The sequence below is a fragment of the Eubalaena glacialis genome, chromosome 3 (assembly GCF_028564815.1).
Source record: "Eubalaena glacialis isolate mEubGla1 chromosome 3, mEubGla1.1.hap2.+ XY, whole genome shotgun sequence".
In the NCBI taxonomy this organism is placed as follows: Eukaryota; Metazoa; Chordata; class Mammalia; order Artiodactyla; family Balaenidae; genus Eubalaena; species Eubalaena glacialis.
This window is the reverse complement of record NC_083718.1, coordinates 31577941-31595983: the sequence shown is the minus strand read 5'-3', so window position 1 is coordinate 31595983 and position 18043 is coordinate 31577941. Positions and strand designations below refer to the sequence as shown.

Genomic DNA, 18043 nt, shown 5'->3' with positions numbered 1-18043 from the left:
ACATATCCTGGTGTTCTCATCTTTGATTTTTTTTTCTTTCATGGTTTGGGTTTTTACTTTTTGGAACAATTTGGCATCATCTGTAAATCTGAAGAGTCCAGATGCCTAAAGATAATATTTAAATTCTAAGATAAAATTCAACACCAGTTGGGATTCCCCAGAATTATAGACAGTTGTTTGTTTATGACTGCACTCTGTTTTCTGCCTTTTATCAATATATTGTTCCTTAACCATGCCAAAATACTCTCAACACTGCCATGTACAGTTCTTCTTTGTAAAAATGTAGTAGTGGTTTTTGGAAATTCTAAAAAAAGTACATCAATTGCCCTTTTCCCCCAAGTCCAAAAAATAAGCTACAATATTAGTGAGCCTCAATATTTCTCCATAGAACCTTGGCTACATGTTTGTGCATTCACCCTGTGTTTATCTACGAACCCTGTCAGATTCCTAGGTAGGAATGAGAGAACTAGAAGTTCATCATAGTTCTTAGAGTCTTTTCCAGAGAACTCCTTAAGGATAGAAATCTGCTATTCTGTAGGCACAATGATTTTTGTCAAGTAAATTACATATTTTGGCTATTGATAATGATTTACTCTTGAGTTCTGTTCATAATCTTAAGTAAAAAGGTCCATCTCCAGAGATTTATTTACAGCTGTTGGTCATACAACAATGAAATGATTCAGTTGTGTTGGAAAGAGTCTTTGCTCCAGCAAGAACATATAGGGAGAAGCCATGTTCTGAGTAAAAGATAAGGTAACAGAACTACTCCAGAAAACCAACACAGTTGGTAGTCAGAGAGGACTCTTACCTGTAGAATTTTGATAGACATATTTATGTATTTGAACAGACTTTCCCTCTCTGGAATGAAGTTATTTGGAGGACAAAATCCAATCCAATCCCCATAATATTCACTTAAAATACAAAATAGCAAATTCAGATGTCCAAAAAGCACTCCAGAGAAACAGCACCACCATCTATAGTTACCCTGAAAGAGAAAAATAATTCCTGGGTCTAATTTGCGTGGCTACAAAGAAAGCTAAAGGTGAAATCAAAGCATTAAGATATTCCTGAATTTTTACCATTTCTTCTAACATTCTGGTGAAAACAAGAGCTTGCTTTTTATCTTGGTCACATCAAATTGATTCAACCACATTTTAAAATAAGTCATTTGGGGCTTCCCTGGTGGCGCAGTGGTTGAGAGTCTGCCTGCCGGTGCAGGGGACACGGGTTCGAGCCCTGGTCTGGGAAGATCCCACATGCCGCGGAGCAACTAGGCTTGTGAACCACAATTACTGAGCCTGCGCGTCTGGAGCCTGTGCTCTGCAACAAGAGAGGCCGCGATAGTGAGAGGCCCGCGCACCGCGATGAAGAGTGGCCCCCACTTGCTGCAACTGGAGAAAGCCCTCGCACAGAAACGAAGACCCAACACAGCCAATAAATAAATAAAAATAAATAAATAAACAAAATAAAATAAGTCATTTATCTACAAATACAGTGAAAGCCCAAAACATAGCTAACCTTATCATTTTCCCAGTAGTATTTAGCTATAGAAAAAGAATTATCTAGAACAAATGCCAGAGAGTCCAAGTAGCTGAGATTAGAATTCTTTACTATTTCTAAACACTTCATGGTGCTATTTTACAATAAGAGTGACAACCAAGATGGGGTGAAGAATCTTTCACAGCAAAGATAATTTAAATACTTGTTTGATTATGTGACAGTTCAGCTTCCCCTCTGTTCCTCAGTTTGGCTGATTGTGTAGTTACCATGTGCCAGTTGTTTTGTGACTTTGTCAGAGAGGTATGTCAAGAAGGTGACAAAGAAAGGACTGGCTTTTTGCAAATGTTTATGTTTCTTGCAAATCTAGTTAACATTTTTTGTTTTCTCTAAGAATTTAATTTTTCAGAATTGAACTTTAAGAACTGCCAATATTTTTAGACATTTTTTCTTTCTTATTTATTGCTTATAAATTTCCTCTTTGGATTCTTGAATTACCAATGGGATATTATAAAAGCAAAATATTACAAGCATGATTCATGCCAAAATATTTTACAATTGTTTTAAAAGCAACCTATTTCTCTCTGAATTTCTGTAGAACCCATGCTACCATTCCAATGACAGATGAAAAATATTTCACAGTAAGATGTCAGTTTCAGAAAAGAGCATCTTAGACTCTTAGAAGTATCTTAGAATTACTTAGACAGTTTTATAGTCTCCACAGAAAAATATTCCATAATATTTATTTCTATTTTTATTGTCCTTAAGTTAACTCCAGATGTAATCAGGTTTAAGTCATAAGGCACCCTGAAAGCGGTTCTCAAAAACTTTTAGATGCAAAATATGTACTTATTAAACTTGCATTCAGCCAGTCCATATCACCAAGGTTTCTCCTTTTCTTTCTTACCCGTGCAGCCACCCACAAGATAAGTTTAAGCCTATACAGATCATTTCTCCATGACACTAATAAACATTCATACAACCTTTGGAAGAATAAAAGATAAGAGGCAGGACATATTCAAATTATTTCATTTAAAAGCAACTTAATTTTTAAGCTCATACTACTGCTCAGTTTCATTTACATGCCTGAAAAGAACAAGGCATCACAGAGAACTGTATACCCTGTTAGAGGACCAAAATAATAATAAAATATGAATAATGATTCCTTATCCAGTAATATGAAATATAATAATTCCTTTTTCTATGTAATTGGAGTAGCTCAGCATGTTACTGGTTAGGGCTTCCTTTGTTATCAAACTTGCTGAGAGTAAGAATAGAACACAGAGGGAAAAAATGGCCTGAGTGGATTCTAGAGAATTAAAGATGCTTTCTTGAGCCTAAGACTTGAGGCTAAAGTCTCAATAGAGTACTATTTAGCCTTAAAAAAGAAGGAAATCCTGCCTTTTGTGACAACATGGGTGAATCTGGAGGACATTATGCCAACTAAAATAAGCTAGACACAGAAGGACAAATACTGCATGACACCATATATATGAGGAATATAAAACAGTCAAACTCATAAAAGCAGGGAGTAGAATAGTGGTTGCCAAGGGCTGGGAGATGGGAAGTGGGGACATATTAGTCAAAGGGTACAACTTTCAGTTACACAAGATGTAAAAGTTATAGAGACCTCCTGTACAGTGTAGTGCCTATAGTTAACAAACTGTATTGCATACTTTAAAATTTGCTAAAATGGTAGCTCTTATGTTAAATGTTCTTACCCAAAATTAATTAATTAAGGCAGAAGCAAATTTTACGGGATGATGGATATGCTTATGGCATGGATAGTGGTGATGGTTTCACCTGTTTATACTTATCTCCAAACTTGTCAAGTTGAATACATTAAATGTATATAGGTTTTTATTTTAATCATAGCTCAATAAAGTAGTTAGAAGAAAAGACTTGAGGCTAGCCAAACCCACACATCATAAGGACTATTAAATAACTCTTCTGACTATAAATTTTGCTCTTGCCAATTGGTGGCAAGCCATTTTTATGAGAGCATGTTAAAGGTGATCAATTCAGATGAAGAATGGAAATAAGTTGCAAAAGAACAGTAACAAAAAGATGCAACTCCTTCAGTATCGATGTGCTCGTGATGGAGAACGTCCTCAAGCTATTAAGACAAAAGACAGAAATATATGAAATGCAGGAATGGTTGACTTACAACCCCCAATTTATTTCTGACCATTTTAATGAAAACCTACACCATTTATAAAGAACTGAGAAGAGCGTTCAGTTTTATTTCCTGCTGTGGCTTATCTGGAAACACAGTAACTTCCCAGTCAATCAATCCACTGAAGAAAATTAAACTCATACAATGGGTAAAGGCTTATTTCACCATGATCTAGAATAAGTGAAATACTGAATGTCCAGAATATGAAAACATTCAAATGCCCACCACTGATTTCATTTCTTGAACTTGAGGGGGTCCAGTCATATAACACCAATGGAACTGCCTAAGCTATCTCACAAGTTGAGAAGGCAATTCTGGGGAAAAACAATGTTGTGATTGGACACTGTCCTACCCAAGGACATCTCCTATCCCATAGTTCAAGGGGTCAACATGGAGTGTTCATCCAAAGATTTTTCATCCGATGTTGGGACCATGGAAACCAGGAGGCTGAAATTAACAACTCCAAAACCAAAATAATTAGAGAAGTCTTGGATGTTTAGCTGGAGGAAAGCATTTATCAGGAGGTGGGGAAAAATAAACAAACAAAAAATCTCCAAAGCCCAAACCACTGTTAGTTATATTATCTATGTAATACCATGATTCTGGGTTTGGATCTCAGATGTTGTGAGAAGATGGAATTGCATCATCATGTTCTCAATACAGCTGTTTTCACCTGAGGTAGATGTGAACATTACTTGGCCACCATGACATGTGTATTATATATGGGTGCTGCCTGGTAGAGCTGGATAGTTTCCATCCCTCCACATTAACTGTTAACATCCTTCAATCTTAGAGGTTGAGGAGGCTCTTGGCTTGGAGTAAAGGAACTAGAAGGAACTAGATTCTCCTTTATAATCCCTTCTCCCTCCCACAAGTGAAACAAACAAATCAAAACAGAACCAAAACAAGAAAAAACCATTAGACAAACTGGGGTGGGCTTGATTGAGGCCAGACTGCAGAAAAAATAGTCAGGGTCCTTGAAGGGAAACAGAAAGCTCTGCACAAACAGGTTGGCCACTGCATCCAGTAAAAAACGAGTGCTGGCCTGGAACCCAGTCTGGCCCTGCTGCCCTACTTAAGGCAGTACCTCTTAAACTTTAGAGTTAAAATTGTGATTCGGATTTAGTAGGTCTGGAGTGGGCCCAGATACTGTATTTCTAATAAATTCCCAGGTGATACTGATACTATTGGTTCAGGGACCATACTTTGTTCATCAAGGCTTTAGGGAGCATAAATGGGTAACCTGAAAGAGCTAGGTTAACAGTATTTGAGACAGTTTTTCCCTTGTGGAATGGTCCATAACAAAATAGACTCCTTTCCCCAACAATCACACTACCTTCCTCTAACACATTACATCACTCATCACAGTTGGTTTCTGATTGAAGTAAGGGCCTAAAGTTAGTAGATTCCTTGTTTCATTAGCAGCTCTGAAGTAGAACATGAAAAAGAGAAAGAAGAAGCAGAAAGAGGCAGGAAAGTAAGCAGTGGGTAGCAAGTCAGGCCACAAAAGAACACAGGGATTAATCCCAAATCACCATAAGAAACAGCAGGAGAAGAAAATTACTAAAAAAGACCAAAAACTGCTAGTAAAGTAGATGGAGATTCAGACCATTATAATTTGGGGATATTAATACAAAGAGGTTGGTAAAATACTAGACATAATACTAGACATACAAATTAAATCCACAGCAAAGCATCTAATTGAACCTGTGAGGCAGAGAGCTCCTAAAAGTTTCTAGGAAACACTGAATGATAATTAGAAACTAATTACAGTAATATGAAAAATGTCATTGATATTCTCTTTATTTCACAGCTAACATTGTTTGTTTATGTTAATGGACATTAAAATCATATCAGGCACTTCATGGTTCAATCTCATTCTCACTTTTTAATTAAGACCTTAATATTGTCCATCAAGAGTTCTTCCAATACAATGCTATATTGGAATTGTATTGGAATTGTATGAGGCATTATTACTTGAAGAACTCAACCAAAATTTTAGATTTACCATTAGAGCAGGTAACTCTAACTTGAAGCTCAGCTTAAACTGATGGGCAATCCTTTTGCGTTCAGCCATTAAATTCCTGAATTAAAATGCCTCTGGATGGGCTATGCACTATTTAATTGACCACAGCTCCCAGTTCAGATGGGCAACTTAGTGAATTTATTTGTCTGGATTGCGAATGCATTTCACTTTACAACCCCAGTATTGAAGTATTTTAAAGAGATAAGTTCTCTTTTTCATTGGTTGACAAAATATGAGTAGTTTTCATACTTGTGTTTAGAGGTAAAGTTAACTCTCTGAGTTATTGACGGCAAGGAGTTTAATACTTACTCGAGGATATAGAACATATAAAAAAATAACTATAAGGCAAGGTGGGGCATAACAACTACTAACAGGGAGGCAAAACAACAATAACAACAAGTCTTTTGAGAGAACAGAGAACAAAACTCAGGATAGTTTTCTCCAAAGAGGTCTCTGAGCTAGCTGCTGAAAAATGGACAGAATTTAATGGTCAGAATGACCTCGAAGTCTGGAAGTAGAATAGTGAGCAAGGAAGAGTATGGGAAAATATAGGGCATCATCAAGGAAGAACAAGAAACTGGAACAAAGTGGGACTGAAAGGCAGTAACAGGAAAAAGAGAATACGTTTTATTAGAGCAAAATGTCATGCTACTGCAGCTCTTGCCTGCTCCATTGCTTTCTCTCTTTCATCTGAGAGCAATGCAGCTATTAAACGTCAACATCTGGGCCTACTTATTTGTGTTCTGGTCCTAATTATTACCATCGTACCAAGGCTGAAGGATTCCTGATCATTGGTCTTCTTTTGATCCTTGTTCACAAGAAAGCATCACACAACTCTTGTTCATGAATTCCATCAAGCACCCTCCCCTCCACATGCTCAGCACCAGCCTCCTTACTCTCCTTACTGGCTGCTAAGGCTTTGGTCTTTCTGATTCTGTCTCTTCTCTAAGCCGTGCCATCCAAGGACAGAGCACACCCGAGTCCCCAGAGCTTGGCCATTCACTGTCTCCTGGAGCCAGAGCACATATTTCTAACTTATTATTATCCATTTTCTCTAGGGCTTCTCTAGTCACTTTCAACCAAATCTGTGGGGTTTCCCTATTTCTAATAATAATTCCTATATCTCACAATCACCCAATTAAAAAACAAAAACCACTGGGTCATGTCATCTTATATCCTACATACCTAGTTATTCACCAAATCCTCATGCCTTTTCCCCTCTATTCCTTCACTCCCTGGCTATCAGATCCCTAGCATTCAAACTATTCCTACAAGAGCCTTATACCTATCACAGTGACAAGGACCCTTACCGAATACCAATTCACCCCAAGCACTTTCATCATAACATTCTCTGCAAAAATTGCAGGTGTCTCCATATTTTCTGTTATATCAGAATTAGATTCTTTGGTTGGCTTTCAAAGACCCTAGACCCTCCTTACTTGACCCAACTCTATTCGTTCCCATCTATCCAACCTGTTCTCAGCAGTTTGGTCACTCCCAGTTCTGCATGTAGAATTGGTTGAGGTAGTGGTCTTGAGGTTGATATAGTTCCTCATTTTTCAAACTCAGCTTATCACTGCTCTTCAGGAACCCTTTCTTGTCTCTTCATTGATTTTTGTCACCTTCCTAACTTTTGTATATAATCTACATCACACTGTTTCATACATCTAAATTTTCATAGTTTCTTTTTTTTTCCTGTTATTTCACGTTTGTTCATTATGTCTTTGCAACTAATTTTGGGTAAGGTCATGATTTTTTTTTTTTTTTCTGTTTTGATTTGTTTTACTATCAAGTATCCAACATGATATTGAACATGACATGAATTTTTATAAGTAATTATTGAATAATGAGTTAGAGAGAGCATCAATAGTAAATGGCTAGAAAAGATTTTAAATAGTTATATGAAAAGTGCTGGAGAAAATAGTGTTACACTGAATGCAAACTTACCAGAGAAGACACTAGGTATCTTGGAAAGAAAGCTTTTGACGGTACGAATAGGAATTCCATTTTTTTCATCTTGCATGCGTGCTATGACGTCTTCCATCTAAATAACAATAATAAAATAATTAAAATGTTTTAAAAGTTGAACTTTTTGAGAAAAATCAGTCCTCATAAGAATTTTGTATACCTGTTTTGTCTAACTAAGAATAATGCCATATTCGTGTCTTTCTATACTTTGTCACATTAATATTTTCAGTTTGGTTAAAAGATGATTGAGAAAACAGAAAGAAAGGTGGCTATTTCAGAGTCCATTGAGTTTAAGAAGAATTTTGTGCTTGGAATATTGCCTCTCTCCTGGCTTCACATTCTTTGGTTATAAATGATCAGAAAACATTGTGATAACAAGATCCACACTTCATTAATGCTATCTCTACTGAAGTCAGTGCAAAAGAAAATATAAGACTTAAAAGCATCAGTTTGGATTTCCTCTTCAAACAAGACAGTTTATATGATTTGATTTGATTTAACATAAACTTCCACAACCTGACTAGAAATACAGGACTGACTGCCAGCAACTGCTTCTTCTCTTGCCCAGGCATTTACTAAACTGACATATGAAATCTACATGCATGCACACACATGTACAAAAGTAATAAAATGAATGTCACACCATAGCCTTTTGCTAATTTAGTACCTTCCAATGTATGTACCTTTCTTTCAATCTGATTAGTACATTCTCTTTTGTTTTTGAAAATTTTTCAGTTTTAAATGGCTTTGCTTTACCAAGTCTAATGTGGAACTTAGTTTTGAATAACATTCATTCAAATCACAGCTTCAGACTTTTGTATGTGCTTCTAAGCCTGTGGCACATATATACACACAAATATACACAAGTTGTATTGATAGTTTGAAACTCAAAATCTATCATTTACTCATCGCACAAGCAGTTACTTATGACTGATTCTAGACCAGACTTACAGAGGGCACTATGGGTGTGAATACGAATATAATACACTTGCTGCCTTCAAAAAATTCAGTCAATATTGAAAACAATGGGTGAGTAGTGAAATTTGAGTAAGGTCTGTAGTTTAGTTAATAGTGTAGTACCAATATCAATTTCCCATTTTTGACAATTATGTTATCATTATATAAGATGATGAAATTAGAGGAAGCTGAATAAAGGGCATACAGGGACTTCTCTGTACGATTTTTGCATCTTTTCTGTAAATCTGAAATTATTTCAAAATAAAAAGTTTTAAAAAATCACAGTCTAAATGTTGTATCAAGTAATCATCAATCAACACAGCTTTAGAACAGTTTTCAATGAAGATATCTTATTTGCCTGGATAAGTATTTTCAGATTTATTAACATGAGAAACTAAGATGTGGGAAAATGGGTTTCAAATCTCCTCATTATCATTCATGACACTTGGAGCAAGCTAAGCAACTTCTCTAAGGTTTCGTTTCCTCATGTGTAAAATGTATATAATAATATTTATAACAACTATTCCACAACCTTTGTAGGGTTGGGTTGGGGTGGGAAGAGTACAGTATTTTATTAAATGATACAGCATATATAAAACACCACACACAGACAATAAATATTGGACTTCAGATGTCTACACACACCACACCCCTGATACTTCGAGCTGCATATTCTCTACTCCTCATGTTCCTTTTTCATGTGGAGGGAGCACCATTAGCCTAATTCTCCTGCCTCTCTCTGTTCCCTAACTCACTCCACTCTGGGGAGCTGGGCTGACTTATCAGGTAAAAGAGTTGGGAATGAGAAATTGGCTTACAGAGCCCATCCCTTTCCTGTAGGGAAGCCCATATCCAAATCTGCTGATTTGGAGAGGCCTACCCCAGTGGGTGAGTAGTCTGTTAAGGACTAGGTTTTAGGATTAAGTCTCCTGTGTTCACAAACACTCTTCAATATAATAGCTTTGTCAGCAATCAAGGTGATACCGTGACCTCTAACTGCTTTACTCTTTGGTTGTGATATTCAGTGGGTTCAGAATTCAGCTAGGAAAGGAAGTCTGTTTTTTTTTTAATCAGACCCCCCAAAGACCCCAACAATATTCAGTTCTTTACATGTAATAAAATATTTCATCCAATTATAGAAACATGAAAAAATATACACTTTTATGGCTTTTTATTTTGTTGTTGTTTGTCCTTCATTTACCTGACACAGTGCTCAGAAATGAGGAATAAGCTGCTTTGCCTTGCCTAGTATCAGCCTGTAAATCCTTTTATCATCAGCTTAATGGTTTAAACTAGGCCAGCTTAGATGGACATGGAAACCTCTCTGACTCCCACTTTAATCACCTAAGCTCCCTGGATGTGACAATCATCACCTCTGGTTGGATGCTGAATTAAGGTCCATCTTTCAGTTCGTTGGATCCCAAAGTAGCAAGGTTAGGAATCTGGGAATTAAAAGTGACCTCTGTGGTTGTATTTTAAAATCTTCAATGTTCCTGAGCCTTAAGTTCCACAGTAGAAAAAAATTTTAAACTCCATGTAAAAATAGGATTTGTGTTCTAGATTGAAAATGTGATCATCAAAATGTATTTGGCTGTTTTTATCTTAATTCAGATATGATTTACACATGAACCTTATCATGACATAGAATAAGAAAACAAACAAAACAACAAAACAAAACAAAAACAAAGACCCAATACAATCTAGTTTTTAAAAGCTAAAATCAGTCACAAAGGCCACATATAAAAAACACATCATTCTAAACTCATTTAAGCATTCACTCAGAGACTATTTTTATAATAAGCAGGTTTTAACATGCTTGATCATCTGCTTTCCGACTATAAGCAATAGAAAATGGATGAGGAGAATGCTAAAAGCAGACAAACTAAAAAGCAAGCTACACAGCAAGATACTAAAAAAGTAACTCTAATAAATATTAAAACTCTTTAGGGCGATTTAATTTAAGGCCAAAAGACTCAGATATCATGAGCATCCCAAAAGAAGATTATTTATCTATCTATCTATCTATCTATCTATCTATCTATCTATCTATCTATCTATCTATCTTCATAAGGATGATATTGAGTTATACAGGGTCAGAATGTGTTTTCACACTCATGAGCCTGTTTCTGAAGGTGAGGAGACTTTGAGTGTGGGATAACATAACAGTGGACTATGGGCAGTAAAACGGGGCATGCCTTTGGTCACGGAGGCTCTCTCTCAGTCTTATTTAATTAACCCTTAAAATAAAAAGTTAGAAGCAGGTGATTTGTAAGATTTCTTCTAGCTACAACATTACTTAAGTCTGGAAATAATCATCAGTGTTTGGAACTGGGTAAGTTTTCTTACTTAAGTCAAAGAGTCAAATCTCAGTCAAAAACCGATGAGCTGATTAAATTGACGAGACCTTTTACAAATGCATTTGCTTCCAGCTGTCAACATATTTCAGTTTCAATCCAAACAGCAGAGTGATTATGAACATGTACTTAGGACTGTCAGATCTAAGTTTGATCCTCGCTGTGCTACCTGCAAGCTGTATGAACAGGTAAGTTACTTTATTACTCTAAGACTTAGTTTTCTCATTTTTTAATGGAAAAAAAGATAATAGTATACATATTATCAGGGGTGAAGATTAATGAAACAATACTACTTAAATGTTTATCGTAATGCTGCCATGAGACACCATGGAGGCCTGCTAATGCTCAAACATCCATTTCTTATTTTTAGAGATTTTACAGTTTGGAGCTCTGCAAATCACCATTTCAGAAGTCAGCCATGAATACTATAGGATGGCAGGCAATATGTAGGAGAACTAGTTACTCAATCAAAAGTCAGTACTGACTGCCTAAAAAGTGTGGCCAAGATGGAGGAGTAGGAAGACCCTGAGCCCACCTCCTCCCACCGAAATTACAACTATTTACAGAGCAGCTATTGATGAGAACCTGAAGACTAGCAGAAAAGATCTTCCACAACTAAAGATATAAAGAAGGAATCACAATGAGAATGGTAGGAGAGGCGGAGACGTAGTATAGTCAAGACCCATACTCTCAGGTAAGCAACCAAAACTCCCAAGGAAGAGAATCTCAAATGAGAGGATAATTAAAATTGTACAGGTTCTCCTCAAGAAGCTAGGGGTCCAAGCCCCACATCAGGCTCCCTGGCCGGGGGTCCTGCACCAGGAAGATGAGCTCCCAGAATTCATCTTTGAAGGCCACTGGGGCTTGTTTTCAGGAGAGTCAAAGGCTGTGGGAAATACAGACTCCACTCTTAAAGGTCACACACAAAATCTCACACGCTCGGAGACTCAGAGCAGAAGCAGTAATTTGAAAGTAGCCTGGGTCAGACCAATGTGCTGATCTTAGAGAGCCTCCCAGAGAGGCAGGAGGAAAGTAGGACTCATCCTGGGGAAATAGACACCAGTGGCAGCTATTTTGGGGAACTTGTTCTACCACAAGGACACTGGAGCTGGCAAGTGCCATTTTGGAGTCCTCCCTCTAGCTTATTAGCACCAGGACCAGACCCTCCAGTCAGCTGGTAGGCACTAGTCCTGGGACTGCCCCAGGCTCAGCGGGACACAGCATCACCCACCAGAAGGCAGGCAGCAGCCATAGGCCCCAATGAACAACCCCTGCAGACCCAGGAACTGGCCCCACTCCTGAGGAGGCTCAATACTTGGCCCTGCCCACCAGTGGACTGGGCACTAGCTCCAGGAGCTGACCTTACACACCAGTGAGACAGCACCAGTCTCTAGACACCCTGGGGCCCAGCCCAGCCCCAAGTGAACACCAGCTCCAAGACACAATGGGCCATGCAGCCAGCAGTCCAGGGATCTGGCCCCAACCCCAGGGGCCAACAGCAACCTCTGACTCCCAGGACCACAAAGTCAGCCACCTCATAACCTGGTCCCACCTAGCAGCAGTTGACAGTCTCTGGGCTATGCAGGGCCTGGCAACCAACTAGCCTGGAGCCAGTCACGCCTACAAGTATGCCCACACTAGTTGGCCCTACCACAACAGAAGGGCCCACGAAGCCCACATACAAGGCACCTCTAGAGCATACAGTTATGGTGAACAAAGGAGAGTGTGCTGCTGGACCCCATATGACATCTCAAGCATAAGGCCACATTTCCAAGATTGAGAAATGTAACTGACCTTCCTAATACACAGAAATAAAAACTGGGAATCAGGCAAAATGAAATGACAGAAGAATATTTTTGAAACAAAAAAAAACATAAAGCCCAGAAGAAGAGTTAAGCAAAGTGGAGATAAGTAATCTACCCAATAAACTGTTCATGATAATAATCATAAAGATGCTCAGAGAGCTTGGGAGAAAAATGGGTAAACACAGTGAGAAATTTAACAAAGATTTAGAAAATATAAAGAAGAACAAAACAAAGCTAAAGAATACAATAACTAAAGTAAAAAATACACTGGAAGGAATCAAAAGTAGACCAGATGACACAGAGGAATGGGTCAGTGAACTGGAAGAGAGTAGTGCAAGTCACCTAAGCTGAAAGGAAAAAAAAAAAAAAAAATTAGGACAGCTTAAGAAACCACTGGCAAAAATCAAGCATACTGATATTAGCATTATAGGGATCACAGAAGGAGAAAAAAGAGAGAGAAAGGAGCAGAGAACATATTTGAAGACATGATAGCTGAAAATTCACTAACCTGGGAAAGAAGACAGAAATCCATTACCAGGAAACACAGAGTCCAAAACAAAATCAACCCAAAGAGGACCATACCAAGACACACAGTAATTAAAAGGGCAAAAATTAAAAATAGAGAATATTAAAAACAGCAAGGAAAAAACAACCAGTTACATACAAGGGAACTGCCATAAGACAATCAGCTGACTTTGCAGTGGAAACTCTGCAGGCCAGAAGTGATGGCATGATATATTTAAAGTGATGAAAGGAAAAGACCTATAACTGAGAATCATCTACCCAGAAGGCTATCATTCTGATTTTAAGGAGAAATAAAGAGTTTTACAGACAAGCAAAAGCTAAATGAGTTTAGCCCCACTAAACCGACTCTAAAAGAAATGTTAAAGGAACACATCTAAGCAGGAAATAAAAGACTACAACTAAAAGCATGAAAATTATGAAAAGAAAAATGTCACTGGTAAAAGCAAATATTCAATAAAGATGGGAGATCAACCATTATAAAGCCAGCAGGAAGGTGAAAAGACAAAAGCAGTAAAATCATCTATGTCCACAATAAGTAGTAAAAGGATACATAAAACAAAAATAATGTAAAATAGGATGTCAAAAATCATTAAATGTGGGGGGGGGTGCTGTAAAAACTCAAGGTTGGTAAAATGTGTTTGACCTTAAGAGATCATCAACTCAATCACATATATGAACAGCTTGCTATATACAAATGATCTGGTAAAGACAAACCAAAAATCTTTAATAGATACACACGCACAATAAGAGAAAGGAATCCAAACATAACACTAAACATAGTAATTAAATCAGAAGGGAAGACAGCAAAAGAAGGGGAAAAAAAGGCTACAAAAACAACCCAATAACAATTGACAAAATGGCAATAAGTACACACTTAAAAATAATTACTTTAAATGTAAATGAACTAAATGCTCCATTCAAAAGACATAGAGTGGCTAAATGGATACAAAACAAGACCCATATACATACATACATATACACTGCCCACAAGAAACTCACATCAGATCTAAAGACATAGACAGAGTCAAAGTGAGAGGATGGAAAAAGGTATTCCATGAAAACTGAAAGGTAAAGAAAGTTGGAGTAGCAGTGATTATATTAGACAAAATAGACTTTAAAACAAACACTGTAACAAGAGACAAAGAAGGACATTGCATAATGATAAAGGCATCAATCCAAGAAGATATAACAACTGTAAATGTGTATGTTCCCAACATAGGACCTCCTAAATACATAAAGCAAATAGTAACAGACATAAAGGAAGAAATTGACAGTAACACAATAATATTAGGGGACTTTAAACCCCACTTACATCAATGGACAGTTTATCCAGACAGAAAATCAAGAAGGAAACACTGGCCTTAAATGGCACCTTAGACAAAATAGAGTTAATAGATAAATAAAGAAAATTCCATCCAGAGGCAGCATAATGCACATTTTTTCAAGTGTATATGAAACATTCTCCAGGACAGATCACATGCTGGGCCACAGAACAAGTCTCAGTAAGTTTAAGAATATTAAAATCATATCAAGCATTTTTTTTGACCACACCATTATGATACTAGATATCAACTACAAAAAACCAATCAAATAAAAAAGTTAAGACTGCAAAAAACATGAATACCTGGAGGCTAGATAATATGCTACTGAGCAACCAATGAGTCACTTAAGAAATCAAAGGGGAAATTTGAAAAATACCTGGAGACAAAAAAATAAAATAAAAATAAAAACACAATGATCCAAAACCTATGGTTTGGAGAAAGAAGTTGTAAGAGGGAAATTTATAGTAATACAAGCCTACCTCAGGAAACAAGAAAAATCTGAAATAAACAACATAAACTTATACCTAAAGGAACTGGAAAAAGAAGAAAACAAAACCCAAAGTTAATAAAAGAAAAGAAATAATAAATTTCAGAGTGGAAATAAATGAAATAGAGACTAAGAAAATAAAAGGTAGAGAAAAGATTGATGAAACTAAGCACTGGTCCTTTGAAAAGATAAACAAAATTGATAAAACTTTAGCCAGACTCATGAGAAAAAAAAGAGGGCCCAAATAAATAAAATCATAAATGAAAAAGAAGTTATTACAACTGACACCACAGGGGAAAAAAATGATCATAAGAGAAAACTATGAAAAATTGTATGCCAATAAATGGACAAACTAGAAGGAATGGACAAATTCCTAGAAGTGTGTAATCTCACAAGACTGAGTCTGGAATAAATAGAAAATATAAGCAGACCAAATACTAGTACAGAAATTGAATCAGTAATCTAAAAAATCCCAAAACACAAATGTCCAGGACAAGATGGCTTCAAAAGTGAATTCTACCAAACATTTAAAGAAGAGTTAACACCTATCCTTCTCCAACTACTCCAAAAAATTGCAGAGGAAAAAATGCTTCAAAAATCGTTCTCTGAGACCAGCATCACTCTGATAACAAAACCAGACAAAGATACCACAAAAATATAAAATTACAGGCCAATATCACTGATAAAACACAGATGCAAAAATCCACAATATATTAAGAAACAGAATTAAATGCAATAATACATTAACAACATCATACATCATGATCAAGTGAAATATATCCCAAGGTATCAAGAATGGTACAAAATCTGCAAATTAATCAGTGTGATATACCACATTAACAAATTAAAGAATAAAAATTATATGATTATCTCAACAGATGCAGAAAAAGCTTTTGACAAAATTCAATATCCCTTTATGATAAAAAAAAAACACTCAACAAAGTGGGTATAGAGGGAACAAACCTCAACATAATAAAAACCATATATGACAAACCCACAGCTAACATCATACTCAAGGGTGAAAACGTGAACTTCTTTCCTGTAAGATCACAAACAAGAAAAGAATGTGAACTCCCACCAATTCTATTCACCATAGTATTGGAAGTCCTAGCCACAGCAGTCAGACAAGAAAAAAGCGGCATTCTAATTGGAAAAGAAGTAAAACTGTTATTGTTTTCAGAGAACAGGATACTATATATAGAAAATACTAAAGATGCCACGAAAAAACAATTAGAACTCATCAATGAATTGAGTAAAATTGCAGAATTTAAAATAAACATATAGAAATCTATTGCATTTCTATAAATTTACAACAAACTATCAGAGAGCGAAATTAAGAAAACTATCCCATTTACAATTGCAGCAGAATAAAAAAATACCTACGAATAAATCTAAGAAGGTAAAAGACCAGTAATCGTAAAACTGTAAGATGCTGATGAAAGAAAATAAAACACAAACAGATGGAAAGATATACCATGGTCTTAGACTGGAGGAACTAATATTGCTAAAATGACTATACTATCCAAATCAATCTACAGCTTCAATGCAACCCCTATCAAAATACATATTGCATTTTTTCCCCAAGATCTTTGTTCTGATGCTGTCTCTGCCCAGTGGTCTGAATGTTTTCATCTGCTTCTTTTTTTTTTTTGGTCATCAATTTTATACACATCAGTGTATACATGTCAATCTCAATCTCCCAATTCATCCCACCCCCACACCCACTCCTCACTGCTTTCACCCCTTGGTGTCCATAAGTTTGTTCTCTACATCTGTGTCTCAATTTCTGCCCTGAAAACTGGTTCATCTCTACCATTTTTCTAGGTTCCACATAAATGCATTAATATACGATATTTGTTTTTCTCTTTCTGACTTACTTCACTCTGTATGACAGGCTCTAGATCCATCCATGTCTCAACAAATGACCCAATTTCGTTCCTATTTATGGCTGAGTAATATTCCATTGTATATATGTACCACATCTTCTTTATCCATTCATCTGTCGACAAGCATTTAGGTTGCTTCCATGACCTGACTATTGTAAATAGTGCTGCAATGAACATTGGGGTGCGTGTGTCTTTTTGAATTATGGTTTTCTCTGGGTATATGCCCAGTAGTGGGATTGCTGGATCATATGGTAATTCTATTTTTAGTTTTTTAAGGAACCTCCATACTGTTCTCCGTAGTGGCTGTATCAATTTACATTCCCACCAATAGTGCAAGAGGGTTCCCTTTTCTCCACACCCTCTCCAGCATTTGATGTTTGTAGATTTTCTGATGATGCCCATTCTAACTGGTGTGAGGTGATACATCATTGTAGTTTTGATTTGCATTTCTCTAAAAATTAGTGATGTTCAGCAGCTTTTCATGTGCTTCTTGGTCATCTGTATGTCTTCTTTGGAGAAATGTCTGTTTAGGCCTTCTGCCCATTTTTGGACTGGTTGTTTGTATTTTTAATATTGAGCAGCATGAGCTGTTTATATATTTTGGAGATTAATCCTTTGTCCGTTGACTCATTTGCAAATATTTTCTCCCATTCTGAGGGTTGTCTTTTCGTCTTGTTTACAGTTTCCTTTGCTGTTCAAAAGCTTTTAAGTTTCATTAGGTCCCATTTGTTTATTTTTGTTTTTATTTCCATTACTCTAGGAGGTGGATCAAAAAAGATCTTGCTGTGATTTATGTCCAAAGAGTGTTCTTCCTATGTTTTCCTCTAAGAGTTTTATAGTGTCCAGTCTTACATTTAGGTCTTGTATCTATTTTGAGTTTAATTTTATCTGTGGTGTTACAGAGTGTTCTAATTTCATTCTTTTACATGTAGCTGTCCAGTTTTCCCAGCACCACTTATTGAAGAGACTGTCTTTTCTCCATTGTATAACCCTGCCTCCTTTGTCATAGATTAGTTGACCATAGGTGCATGGGTTTATCT

General features: G+C 36.6%; 1 protein-coding gene across 6 annotated transcripts in view; it reads right to left on the bottom strand.

Moving 5' to 3' along the window:
- Positions 1-18043, bottom strand: part of RGS7 (regulator of G protein signaling 7) — a 590220-nt gene that overhangs the window by 270773 nt on the left and 301404 nt on the right. For 5 of the 6 annotated variants that reach the window (XM_061185423.1, XM_061185427.1, XM_061185426.1 and 2 more), the window contains exon 3: positions 7647-7743. In XM_061185423.1, coding sequence (XP_061041406.1) covers positions 7647-7743 — 97 coding nt within the window. Of the gene's footprint in view, positions 1-7646; positions 7744-18043 lie in introns of those variants that run through there. The other variant, XM_061185428.1, reaches the window with a different exon arrangement.